Raw genomic sequence first — 15,351 nt, 5'->3', positions numbered from 1 at the left:
TTTTTTTTTTCTGTAAATTCTGTGTGAATAGTGTGAGCTTATTATCTTCAGTGCGATTTGGGCATCTATGAAGATTAAAACCTGCAGAGCTGTCTGTGGATCGACTCTGTGGCTTTTCTCATGCACATTTTCTTCTTCCGGGTTTTGAACCCAGAACTTAAACTACAGTGATAGCTGTAGACCGGCCAGCCGCACACAACGAGATTAATCACGTGTGTCACGCGTGTGTTTGTACAGGTGAGGAGCACACCTTTGAAGGCTCCGTGGTCGACAGCTTTGCCTCACCTCAGCCAGGTGAGCACAGTGACCCCGACTGTTCACTCTTAACTGATTATTATGGAAGACCAAAAACTGACATAAGTGCCAACAATAAATGTCTAAGTAAATACATAAATAAATAAAAATAGAGATGATCTTACCTCATTAACATGCAGACACAGAAATCAATAAATATAAGTGTTCAAAAAAAGAAGGAATACATTTAATAATCAACTTTTATTTATTTATGTCTTTATGCATTTAATTAATGTAATTATTTATGTATATTCATCTATTTATTTTTTCTTCCCACATTAATTTATTAATCTATTTAATTTATTTACTTATTGTATTTATTTATTTCCATATTTATTCAGTTATTTATTACTTAGTTTATTTATCCATATTGTTTTATTGCTGTATCTATTTATCATTTCTGCTCTCATGATTATTATTATTATTTTTATTATTATTGTCATCATTATCATTAATTTGTTTATTGGTACTTCTGTAATTTTTTTTCTTTAAAACATTTGACCCTCAGCTTGTGTTTTTGTCCAAACACAATGTCCACATGACTGTTGTTTGACGTCCAAACTGTAAAAAAGGACCTCTGACTGTAAAAATGCACCACTGAGTCTGAGGACTAAAAGTCTGACTGTCCCGTCGTCTCACGGCGTCAGAGTATCCTCCTGAGCCCACTCACAGCTACGACGAGGACCAGAGGCCCGAGGAGGACTACGACCCCTACGGCCCCGAACCCACCGAGGTCACCATGATCACCGAGGACGCCTTCCCCTACGCCACCACCGCCGAGTCCCACTACGCCAAGGAGGACACGGAGACCATGCAGGTACGCCCGCCGAGGGCTGCAGGTCTGTTCAGAGTCAGAGCAGCTGCTCGTTCACCTCACGCTCCATTTCACAGATCCTCTGGAGCTTTCTGTCACATCACATGACCTTCGTCTGTCACATTTTGGGGAATGTTTAATGAGCTCGAACCGTGTTGGATTTCTCTCATTGTTTAATCTCACGAACAGCAGTGTGAGAAGTCCTTTTATATATGAAAGTATTTTACACTGACACCAAATCACCAGCAAATACCTTAAAAACAGCACAATGTAAAATCAATGTAAAAAATAATCTTAACATCCTTTTATATATGTGACCTGAGACTCTCCTGTTTATTTAGATTTCCCTTGAATGGATAATAAACCGAAGAGCAGAAAAAAGAGGCTGAGCAACTTTTAGGGCTTCACTTTGTTTGGAAAAGTTTCATTTTAGGTTCATTTCTTTGACTCTTTAAATGTTTCTTATCCTACCTGTTCACATTAATATCAACATGAAACGATGAAGAAACATTTAAGCTGCTGAGTGAATTTAAAGACTGAAAAAGAGATTTTTAAAGTAAAGGAACAAAACAATTAAGTTTAACCCTTTGAAACCTGAGCAAACTGGCTGGATTTCTTCTCCAACTTCAAAAGAAATAACCCCAAATTAGCACAAAGTTACAAGAAAATATCCTGAAAATTGGAATTTAAAAAAACAAACAAAAACAAAACAGAGAAATTACTGAAAAAATGCTACAAATTAAATATAAAATTATAATGCTTATAAGTTAAAAATGATAGTTTTTTGCTGATTTTATCATTAAAAATAAATGTTGTTATCCTTTTCCCTCTCCTTGAAATACAAATAAATTAACACATTTTTGAACTAATTTTCAGGGCCTTTATTTTGACACCTTTTCTCAATTTCTTGCAATTTGCAGGTATTTTATGCCAAGCTGCTAATCGCCTGTTTCCCAAATATTAAGGAGAAATCAAGCCGGTTTGCTCCAGTTTCGAAGGTTTACATGCTTGTGAAACACACCTGATCGCTGCTGTCGATCCAGGTTTCAAAGGGTTAACAAGTTCTACCCAAGTTAAAGAGTCAGTAAAAAAAGCCCACGAGCGTCTCAACATTACTCCCTTTTTTTAACTTCAGAAAGGACTGATATTTGAACGTGTCCCTCGGTCTTTCTGCAGACAGGCCTCGGTGTGGATTTTCACATCAGACTGATGATGTTGTGTTTCAGGTCCCGTACGAGTTTCCTCCGGAGGGACCGGACACCGAGTCCTCGGAGGAGGAGTCAGGGGGCGAGGTCGCGCTCGGGGAGGAGGGGCCGACAGAGTGCGACTGCGAACCCGGAGAGCCCGGATTCGCCGGCTTCGCAGGACCAAAGGTGCCGGCTCAGTTCATCACATCACGGCCTTTTTATTCTCAGAAAACACTGTTTGTCGTCTCGTCACGAACATTTTTTTAACCCCTCAGCCTCCGCATTCAGTCAGCTCTTCTTACGGTGATTTTAACAGGCCTCCTTCAGATTCAGGCAGATTAGAGTCAGGACTTTTTAAGACTTGTTTTAATGCCGCTCAGAATGAAATCTGAAAAAAATATCGAAAAAAAAACTAAAGCTGAAAAAAGAAAGAAAATTTACACCATTTATTTTAATATTTCCCAAATATTTCTTGTAAGAACAACGTGACTTTTTTGTCTTGTGGAGACGAAAGTCGAACATTCAGAAATAGTTCATCTGCATGTTCACAGAGATAATTGATGAGTAAATGCATATGTTTGTGTCTGTTATCGATCCATTTTCTGTTTCCTGTCAGGGGTCCAGAGGTCCGCAGGGTAAAGATGGTGAGCCAGGAACTCAGGGCAGAGAGGTGAGACGCTAAAACGCTCTTAATACATTTTTAGATTATAATCAATCAGATCAAAGCTGATTCTGCTGCTGCTGCAGAGATCTCTGGGAGTTTAATATGTGAATATTGTTTGATTTTTAGGGTTATAAAGGAACCAAAGGTGTTCGGGGAAGAGGAGGAGACACCGGACCAGTGGTCAGTAAATCATGTTACAGAAACACTGATATACACACTGATGTACACACTGACAGACACACTGACAGACACACTGATATACACACTGACAGACACACTGACAGACACACTGACAGACACACTGATATACACACTGACAGACACACTGACAGACACACTGATATACACTCTGATGTACACACTGACATTCACGCTGATATACACACTTACATTCACACTGATATACACACTGACAGACACACTGACATTCACACTGACATACACACTGATATACACACTGACAGACACACTGACATTCACACTGACATACACACTGATATACACACTGACATACACACTGATATACACACTGACAGACACACTGATATACACACACACTGACAGACACACTGATATACACACAGATATACACACACAGACATTCACACTGATACACACACTTACAGACACTCTGATATACACACTGACATTCACACTGACAGACACACTGATATACACACTGATACACACTGATATAAACACTGATACACACTGATATAAACACTGATACACACTGATATACACACTTACATTCACACTGACAGACACACTGATATACACACTGACAGACACACTGATATACACACTGACAGACATACTTACATTCACACTGATATACACACTGACAGACACACAGATATACACACAGATATACACACTGATATACACACTGACATTCACACTGATACACACACTTACAGACACTCTGATATACACACTGACATTCACACTGACATTCACACTGATATACACACTGACAGACACAATGATATACACACTGAAAGACACACTGATGATACACACTGACAGACACACTGATATACACACTGACAGACACACTGACAGACACACTGACAGACACACTGACAGACACACTGATATACACACCGACATACACACTGATATACACACCGACAGACACACTGATATACACACTGACAGACACACTGATATACACACTGACATTCACACTGATACACACACTTACAGACACTCTGATATACACAGACATTCACACTGACAGACACACTGATATACACACTGATGTACACACTGACATTCACACTGATATACACACTGACAGACACACTGATACACTGACATACACACTGATATACACACTGACATTCACACTGACAGACACACTGACAGACACACTGACAGACACACTGACAGACACACTGATATACACACTGACACACACACTGACATACACACTGATATACACACTGACATTCACACTGAACACACTGACACACTGATATACACACTGACAGACACACTGATATACACACTGATACACACTGATATAAACACTGATACACACACTTACAGACACTCTGATATACACACTGACATTCACACTGATATACACACTGACAGACACACTGATATACACACTGACATTCACACTGACAGACACACTGATGCACACTGACAGACACACTGATATACACACTGACAGACACACTGATATACACACTAACAGACACACTGATATACACACTGACAGACACACTGATATACACACTGATACACTGATATAAACACTGATACACACTGATATACACACTGACAGACACACTGATATACACACTGATACACACTGATATAACACTGATACACACTGATATACACACCGACAGACACACTGACATTCACACTGATATACACACAGATATACACACACTTACATTCACACTGACAGACACACTGATATACACACACTTACAGACACACTGATATACACACTGACATTCACACTGACATTCACACTGACTATACACACTGACAGACACACTGATATACACACTGACAGACACACTGATATACACACTGACAGACACTCTGATATACACACTGACAGACACACTTACATTCACACTGATATACACACTGACAGACACACTGACATACACACTGACAGACACACTGATATACACACTTACATTCACACTGACAGACACACTTACATTCACACTGATATACACACTGACAGACACACTGATATACACACTGACATTCACACTGATATACACACTGACATACACACTGATATACACACTGACAGACACACTGATATACACACTGACAGACACACTGATATACACACTGACATACACACTGATATACACACTGACACACTGATATACACACTGACAGACACTGATATACACACTGACAGACACACTTACATTCACACTGATATACACACTGATATACACACTGACAGACACACTGATATACACACTGATACACTGATATAAACACTGATACACACTGATATACACACTGACAGACACACTGATATACACACTGATACACACTGATAAACACTGATACACACTGATATACACACTGACAGACACACTTACATTCACACTGATATACACACAGATATACACACTTACATTCACACTGATACACACACTTACAGACACTCTGATATACACACTGACATTCACACTGACATTCACACTGATATACACACTGACAGACACACTGATATACACACTGACAGACACACTGATATACACACTGACAGACACACTGATATACACACTGACATACACACTTACATTCACACTGATATACACACTGACAGAGACAGACACACTGACATACACACTGACAGACACACTGATATACACACTTACATTCACACTGACAGACACACTGACAGACACACTTACATTCACACTGATATACACACTGACAGACACACTGATATACACACACTGACATTCACACTGATACACACACTTACAGACACTCTGATATACACACTGACATTCACACTGACAGACACTGATCACACTGACAGACACACTGATATACACACTGACAGACACACTGATATACACACTGACAGACACACTGATATACACACTGACAGACACACTGATATACACACTGACACTGATACAGACACACTGATATACACACTGACAGACACACTGATATACACACTGACAGACACACTGATATACACACTGACATACACACTGATATACACACTGACAGACACACTGACATACACACTGACAGACACACTTACATTCACACTGATATACACACTGACAGACACACTGATATACACACTGATATACACACTGACAGACACTGATACACACTGACATTCACACTGATACACACACATACAGACACTCTGATATACACACTGACAGACACACTTCACACTGACAGACACTGATACACACTGACAGACACACTGATATACACACTGATACACACTGATATACACACTGACAGACACACTGATATACACACTGACAGACACTCTGATATACACACTGACAGACACACTTACATTCACACTGATATACACACTGACAGACACACTGACATACACACTGACACACTGACATACACACTGATATACACACTGACATTCACACTGACAGACACACTGACAGACACACTTACATACACACTGATATACACACTGACAGACACACTGATATACACACTGACATTCACACTGATATACACACTGACATACACACTGATATACACACTGACAGACACACTGATATACACACTGACAGACACACTGATATACACACTGACATACACACTGATATACACACTGACAGACACACTGATATACACACTGACAGACACACACTGATTCACACTGATATACACACTGATATACACACTGACAGACACACTGATATACACACTGGATACACTGATATAAACACTGATACACACTGATATACACACTGACAGACACACTGATATACACACACTGATACACACTGATAAACACTGATACACACTGATATACACACTGACAGACACACTTACATTCACACTGATATACACACAGATATACACACTTACATTCACACTGATACACACACTTACAGACACTCTGATATACACACTGACATTCACACTGACATTCACACTGATATACACACTGACAGACACACTGATATACACACTGACAGACACACTGATATACACACTGACAGACACACTTACATTCACACTGATATACACACTGACAGACACACTGACATACACACTGACAGACACACTGATATACACACTTACATTCACACTGACAGACACACTGACAGACACACTTACATTCACACTGATATACACACTGACAGACACACTGATATACACACTGACATTCACACTGATACACACACTTACAGACACTCTGATATACACACTGACATTCACACTGGACAGACACTGATACACACTGACAGACACACTGATATACACACTGACAGACACACTGATATACACACTGACAGACACACTGATATACACACTGACAGACACACTGATATACTGACTGACATACACACTGATATACACACTGACAGACACACTGATATACACACTGACAGACACACTGATATACACACTGACAGACACACTGATATACACACTGATATACACACACTGACATGATACACACACTGATATACACACTGACATTCACACTGACAGACACTGATATACACACTGACAGACACACTGATATACACACTGATACACACTGATATACACACTGACAGACACACTGATATACACACTGACAGACACACTTACATTCACACTGATATACACACTGACAGACACACTGATATACACACTGACAGACATTCACACTGATACACACACTTACAGACACTCTGATATACACACTGACATTCACACTGACAGACACTGATACACACACACTGATATACACACTGACACACACTGATATACACACTGACACACACTGATACACACTGATATACACACTGATATACACACTGACAGACACACTGATATACACACTGACAGAGTGAAAGTAGAAGTGAAAATGGACTGAAGACAGGAGGCGAGTGAAAGTGAAACTAAAACAAAAGACAAAGTGAAAGGAGCAGAAAAAACATCCTGTTTTTGTACTGTGTAGGAGGCTGAGACACTCTGAGGTTAGGACAACGAAATATACCACAGATAAAAGCTTTATTTAAATTTTAAATCATCATCTAACAACACAGAAATGTGAAACCACAACATGAAAAAAACGTCTGAAAATGTTTCAGTTGTCATGAATTTTCTGCAGATACGTGTAGTCTTTGTTTATACAGACATTTCCCAAATATTTGGAACAATTTAAAGTGTTTCAGACTCTAAATGAGTATATATATTTTTATATTTTGATTTTTTTTACATATTTTATTTTACTTTTTTATTTTTATTTTGACATATTCACAAAAAATTAAACATATTTGACCTAAAAAGTCGGCATGACCTTGTGAGTGTTTCTTGCTGTGTCTCTGAGTGAAAAAAAGAATATTTATTTATTTATATTCCTGTTTGTTTGTTCAGTTTTGACCTTTGACGTCTCGTTGTAGGGCGACCCCGGATCCGAAGGAGATGACGGAGCTTCTGGTTTCTCTGGAGCGATGGTGAGTTTAACCCCGGGGAGCCCAGTTGAACCACAGCGACGGTCGCTCGGACGCTCAGAAACAGAACGTGAATGAAAACATCATTAAAACATGATCTCAGTGTAACGCTGAGCTTCAGAAATGATGAATTCATCCTCCACTTTTCAGGAACATTTTCTCAGTGCACCACATGAATATTCATTAGATATGTGTGTTTATATATAAATACATGTACCAACATCCTTTAGGCATTTCTTGAAGTTTCATCCACAGATTAATTCATATAATGACAGATGGCTCCATCGGCTTCATATCGCGGTGTGCAGATATGGAACGATAACGTGCACGTTATTAAGAGCTCATCATCTTCAAAAAAATTTAAAAAGGAAATTATCATTACATTTAATTCAGTTTATTTCATTATTTCTGTATGTATATTTCTGGCTTCTGACACATTTTTTTTGTTTTAATTCATCTAGATTTTAAGCAGTTTTTTGCAAACAAACTAAAAACTCAGTTTTATGATAATAAATAAACATGTTTGAAGATGATGATTTTCACTATATAAGTGACTAAATCTTTTGTCCTCAAAAGGGAGAACCTGGACTTATTGGAGACCTGGGAGATCCAGGAGAGCTAGGTCTGAAGGTAACACACACACACACACACACACACACACACACACACACACACACACACACACACTGTAGACTGATGCACTGACCTTTAATATGAGAGATTTTCGAAACACGTTAAACTGTCCTATAAACTTTAAAGCGATTACCGGAACGCGTCCTTTAAGTCCACGGTTGTCCTTTAATGTCTTACAAGGTCCTTAAAATCCTTGACCCTGACTCATGAAGAGCCAGAATTTGCTTTTTCTTTTTTTATGGTGAGGTGCAGATTTCATAATGTTATTGATATTTTCCCTTATAACATTTAAGCCATAAGCAATTCAATTCTTGGTAAAAGAATTAATCAGCGAAATTTTCACAAACCAACAACAACATTTTTTTCTAAACTTTATTTTTTATTTTTCAGTATTATTGTTTTTATTATTATTGAATATTTCACAAATTATTTTTGTTTGATTTGATAAAAAATAACGAGCAGTAAAAATGACTTTTCCTTTGGTCGTCATCTGTATTATCATAAATATTAGATTACATGTTACCAGTTTGCCGGCGTCACGAGCAGCAGCTGCAGCCGTTTAATGTTTTATTAAAATGTGACCTCTCTCTGTGGACAGGGGGACGTCGGTATGGAGGGACCGCGCGGAGGAGTCGGGGGTCCTGGTGAGACTGTAAGGAAACAAACAGCTTCTCTGTGGGAGAAATGTTTACTGCTGAACTTCACTCTTTTATACACAGCACAGAAAAAAACAGATATCTGAGTCATTTCCTCTTAATCCCTAGATCTGTTATCTCTTATTGATTTCCACGACTGACTCCTCCCACGACTCACTTTGCTTTTCAAGCTTTTAAACACAATAATCTACGTTCATATTGATGCTGCAGAGCTCACATTATTTAAAGTACACAAAAGAAGGTGAGAGAGTTTGAGAATTTGAGAATGTATTTATCCTTTTAAAACAGGAAAAAAAGATTTGGCAAAATTAAATGAATCACTTTGTTGTAAAACACCTAAATATCAGATGTGACCCAGAAATGAAAACACAGGGACTGCGTTGAGTTTTGAGTGTTAGTATTTATTAACTCAATATTTTGAAGAACTCATTAATATTTTGTAAATACAGTGTTTGAAGTTGCTACTTCCTCTCAATCAGAACCAGCTCTTTGAAACCACATTTTAATACCTAAAGAATGAAATTTAAAAAAGCAGAGAACAGCTGTGTAATACTTTAATAATTATATTTTTACCATTATCTCAAGAAAAGTTATTTTCACATGATACCATAATAAAAACATCTTTTGAAAAGAAAGGAGAGTGCCTCAAGAAAATGTGATAAAATGAAATTATAAAACGGTGCCGGGGACATAAGAATGAACTTTTTCTTTATTTCTGATGAGAAATTTAAGTGCACATGTGGAGGCAGGAGCTGAAACTGCCAGTGAACCCAGAAGCCGCCTGCTGAGAAGATCCAGCCGAACTTCAGCTGCTGGTCCTTCAAATGGCGGGAAATCACCCAAAGTTTGGCTCCTCCATCTGGAGCCACAGCCGTCCGTCACGGTGGCGACTTCACCGCGTCAGCCGCGGCGGTGATGCAGTTAAAGAGGCTGCTGGTGAATTTAGGGGTTTACCAGCTGTTGGTGTTACCAGCTGATGTTTTAATAATAATATTACTAACTTTAATTATATAGCAGAGTTTACAAAGTGTTTTGACAACTAGACACGCGACACAACAGCGGAAAGCCGAAGAGTCCCACTGAACATAAGCAGGAGGAAGCTCAAATTAACGTTAAAGCCAGAGGACAAATAATACAAGATGCACGATGTCGGTATAAAATAATACAAAGAAAAAGACCCAAAACAACACAAGCAATAAGAGCAATAAAATCACAAATAAAACAAAATAAAATATAAAAAACAGAAATAAAAAAAGGAGATATAAATAAAAAGACGACGTTACAACATGATTCATTAACTGCTTTATTTCTGTTCCTTTTTTTCCCCAAACCTTTCAAACTAACTTCACAAAATTATGTGAATTTATTTCTAACATAAATATCGAGCACCGACAAACTGTCCAGTTTGTGAATGTTTGCAAATGAAATGAACTCTTTGACGGATGACAAGAAACAGAGTTTGTTATTTTGTGTTTGTTTTATTTCAGGGCCCTCGTGGTGACGCCGGGCCTCCAGGACCAAAGGGAGGTAACGGTATCAAGGTAAAGAAACACGTATTTACACGTAATAATAAAATCTGTATAAAATCTAATAAATCTGTATAAAAGTAAATAACACGTGTGATCAGTCAGAATTTTACAGTGTGAAAGATATTTTCTTGTGTTTTCGGTTCCGTCTCGACATTTGAAAGTTGAGAGTGAAAAATATTTAATAATATTTAAAGTTTAAAGAATTCTTAGGTCTGAAAACTGAAGACTAAATGCATTTTTGACATTTTTTATAAACTGTCTATCACACTTTTCTTACTTGTCAGTGAAAAACTTTTATTATAGTTTGACATTTTTTAGGAAATTTGTGTGACAATTTTTAAGGCATACAAAACAATGATATTTTTTTAAAAATTTAAATACACCCGAATGCAGTCAATTTTTTTTGCTGATTTGTGCTGTATGTCGGGTGCAAATGTTCACACATTCAACATTTCAACATTTGCAGACTTACAGATTTTATAAAAAGCACATATATGAAATGTTGCACATGCTTTGAATCATCATCATCATCATCATCATCATCATGTTGCTGATGTTTTCAATTCAGGTTTAAGATTACATTTTGTTTTTCTCATTTCTTTTAAATATTTTCCTCGTCTGTTTTCTGTTCAGGGGTCTCGTGGTGACGAAGGCAACCAGGGTCCTCAAGGACGAGACGGTCTGAAGGTACGGAAATTAAGCATAATGAGAGGTTTTGACACCAAGAAAACTGGCTCCATCTCATTCAAAACCAAATGGGAAAAGAAGAAATGGCCAAAAAAGAAGTCAATAGTACAAAACATTTCTAAACAATTAGAAGAAAAAAAGGAAATGACAGGAACAGAGCTTAAATATACTAAAAATTATCTAAATTAATTTTAAATATATAATGATGATCATTTTAAATATAGTCTGTGGACTTTTTTTCTACATTTTTGAAAAAAAAATCCAAAGCTACTAATTTCTTGCAAGTTTAAGTTGCTCTTTTTTTCCGAAGTTTTTTTTTTTTTTAAAAAAAAAAAAAGGAATTTGCTCAGATTTCTAAAGTTTAAATGATTGGGAAGCACAAAGCTGATGTTGAACCAGTCAAAGTGTTAAAAAGAGGTCCTGAACCATATACATACATAGAGCATATCTGCAGGAGGTTAATGACCAGAAAAATGTATTTATGTTGAAATTATTTTGAAACAAAAGAAAATGAAAGAAATGTCCAGCAGCTTGTAAAAAATGGTAAAAGGTGATCAGAAAATCATCTGAAAATTAGCTGGGGGCAAAAATATGATTTGATCAAAAAACTGAGAAAAACATTTCTAGAAATTTTCATTTAATAAATCTATTCATCATATTTTTAGAGTTATTCTATGAAATACAATTTAAAAAAAAAAAAAAAAAAAAAAAAAATTCTGTTTTTCCAGCACTTTTTTTGGTCATTTTTGTGTCTGTTTTTGTTTTTTAGCCTTATTTTGTTGCTTATTTTCAGGTAAATTTCTTGTAACGTTTTGTAAATTTCTTGCTAATTTTGGGGCTTTTTTGTTGCTGAGTTGCTCATTGCCTTCCTCCTCTCATGATTGATCCATGAAAGGGTTAATGGATCTTCCTGTTTCAAATCGAGTCTGTACTCGTCAGTATTTTGTTAAAATGTGTCCTTAGAGGTCACGGCTAACGTCGACCTGCCGTTGTGTGTCCTGCAGGGTCAGACCGGAGCGCCCGGGTTTCCAGGTGACGCCGGCGACAGAGGATCCACGGTAAGAAACGTCCTCATCATCATCCGTGCTCACTGACGTCATCTTTGATGTCCACACGTTTAGTTTGAATTTCTGCTCCAAACGGATTACAAACATTCAGCCTGAAAGTCTTTCTCACGTTTACTCAAGGACTTCACTGTCGTTACAACAAAACTGAAAATGTGTCATAAAAAAAACATAAAATAGAGAAAGGCACCAAAGTAAGTGATATTATTATTATATTTCACATATTATGTTAAATTCAACGATGAAACCTAGACAGTGTCAGAGTCATTGATTTCTTCCTCAGAGTGAGCTGAAAACGTTGTTTTTAATGAGCTGCTTTCTCTGCTCCGACACGTTAGAGTGTTTCCGTCACTCCTGATTAAATTTAGGTCAATAACTCACTCGTCATCGAGCAGAGACGAGTTTGGGATCTGAAGTCTGCTGTTTGTGTCCTCAGGGTTATCCCGGGACAGCCCGGATCCATCGGACCGAGCGGACCGAAGGTACAAAAACACACTCTTTTACTCTTTTACTCCACTGTTACACAGAGTTATCAGATATCACCCAACGGTCCTGAGTCTGAGCACGTGAGTGTGTGTGTGTGTGTGTGTGTGTGTGTGTGTGTGTGTGTGTGTGTGTGTGTGTGTGACTGTGTCAGTGTGTGTCTGTGTCAGTGTGTGTCTGTGTGTCACACTGTGTGTGTGTGTGTGTGTGTCTGTGTGTCTGTGTCTGTGTGTCACACTGTGTGTGTGTGTGTCTGTGTCTGTGTGTCTGTGTGTGTGTGTGTGTGTGTGTGTGTGTGTGTGTGTGACTGTGTGTGACTGTGTGTGTGTGTGTGTTTGACTGTGTGTGTGTGTGTGTGTGTGTGTGTGACTGTGTGTGTGTGTGTGTGTGTGTGTGTGTGTGTGTGTGTGTGACACTGTGTGTGTGTGTGTGTGTGTGTGTGTGTGTGTGTGTGTGTGTGTGTGTGACTGTGTGTGACTGTGTGTTGACTGTGTGTGTGTGTGTGTGTGTGTGTGTGTGTGTGACTGTGTGTGACTGTGTGTGACTGTGTGTGACTGTGTGTGTGTGTGTGTGTGTGTGTGTGACTGTGTGTGACTGTGTGTGTGTGTGTGTGTGTGACTGTGTGTGACTGTGTGTGTGACTGTGTGTGTGTGTGTGTGTGTGTGTGATTAAGCTCTTATCAGTTTCATTTTTACGAGTTTTAGTTTCTTACTGAGGAAACTCTTTATGAGTTTAGAGGAGAAATCCTGAAACCTCACAGCTTCAGTTTGTTTATCAGAGTTTGTTTATCAGAGTTTGTTTATCAGAGTTTGTTTATCAGAGTTTGTATATTCGGGGTCGTGTGATATTGGTTTTTCAGGGCAGATACTGATGGCTGAACGTGTAGTTAGTGAGAGCCATAAACAATATTTGGATCCGATCTGCATTTACAATAAAAACGAAAATATTTGTTATATTCCAAACTCTAAATTTTGACAAAGTCCACACAAACGTTTGTGAAATTGCAAATGTTTGATCAAAACTGAAACTTATAACATCATTTACAGAAAGTTCAGAGCAACTTTTTCATAAAGTCGAGTGAAAATTTAAATAAAAACTGAAAGATTAATAAAAATAGCTCCCTAAGGTTTTACAAAGTAAAATTCCCCCCATGATGACACCTTGTTTGCACTTTTTCATTTTATTGGCGATCATTTATATAAAATACCAATACAGATTATATATATATATATATATATATATATATATATATATATATATATATATATAGAGAGAGAGAGAGAGAGAGATAGACATATATAAATATAAATAAATAGAGAAAGAGAGAAATTCAGTTGAGGCAGCAGCAAAAGGAAAGCAATAAATACAGATAGAGAAATTAAAGAAATAAATATAAGGGAAAAAAGAAGAGCATATATATATTCTGTTTTTTCCCTCTGGCATTTCTTTCTCTTTTCCTTTTTTTTCACTGATTTATATGAAAACCTTTTTTCTTAAAATCACGTTTTTTTTTTGTCAGATGATGAAGTAACTTTGAGTCTTGAGGTCGTTCCGTTTTAAAAGTCACCTTCGGCCGCATCTCAGCTGACAACAGGTCATCATTATTTTTTATTATTTCTGTGATAACAGTGTGAGTCGCTCAGTGTAGTTTCTGACTGTCGGCAGGTAAAA

At 37.7% G+C, this 15,351-nt stretch overlaps 1 protein-coding gene across 1 annotated transcript in view; it reads left to right on the top strand.

The window, feature by feature from the left end:
* Positions 1-15,351, top strand: part of LOC121945702 (collagen alpha-1(I) chain-like) — a 23,879-nt gene that overhangs the window by 5,386 nt on the left and 3,142 nt on the right. The window contains exons 5-16 of the mRNA XM_042489998.1: positions 238-294; positions 942-1,111; positions 2,335-2,481; positions 2,912-2,965; positions 3,086-3,139; positions 8,578-8,631; positions 9,205-9,258; positions 9,860-9,913; positions 11,405-11,458; positions 12,080-12,133; positions 13,138-13,191; positions 13,566-13,679. Of these exons, the coding sequence (XP_042345932.1) occupies positions 238-294; positions 942-1,111; positions 2,335-2,481; positions 2,912-2,965; positions 3,086-3,139; positions 8,578-8,631; positions 9,205-9,258; positions 9,860-9,913; positions 11,405-11,458; positions 12,080-12,133; positions 13,138-13,191; positions 13,566-13,679 (920 nt within the window). The remainder of the gene's footprint in view (positions 1-237; positions 295-941; positions 1,112-2,334; positions 2,482-2,911; positions 2,966-3,085; positions 3,140-8,577; positions 8,632-9,204; positions 9,259-9,859; positions 9,914-11,404; positions 11,459-12,079; positions 12,134-13,137; positions 13,192-13,565; positions 13,680-15,351) is intronic.

Source organism: Plectropomus leopardus, chromosome 7, assembly GCF_008729295.1.
Source record: "Plectropomus leopardus isolate mb chromosome 7, YSFRI_Pleo_2.0, whole genome shotgun sequence".
NCBI classification, from domain to species: Eukaryota; Metazoa; Chordata; class Actinopteri; order Perciformes; family Serranidae; genus Plectropomus; species Plectropomus leopardus.
The sequence above is the reverse complement of the archived record's forward strand: the minus strand, read 5'-3'. Positions and strand labels throughout refer to the sequence as shown.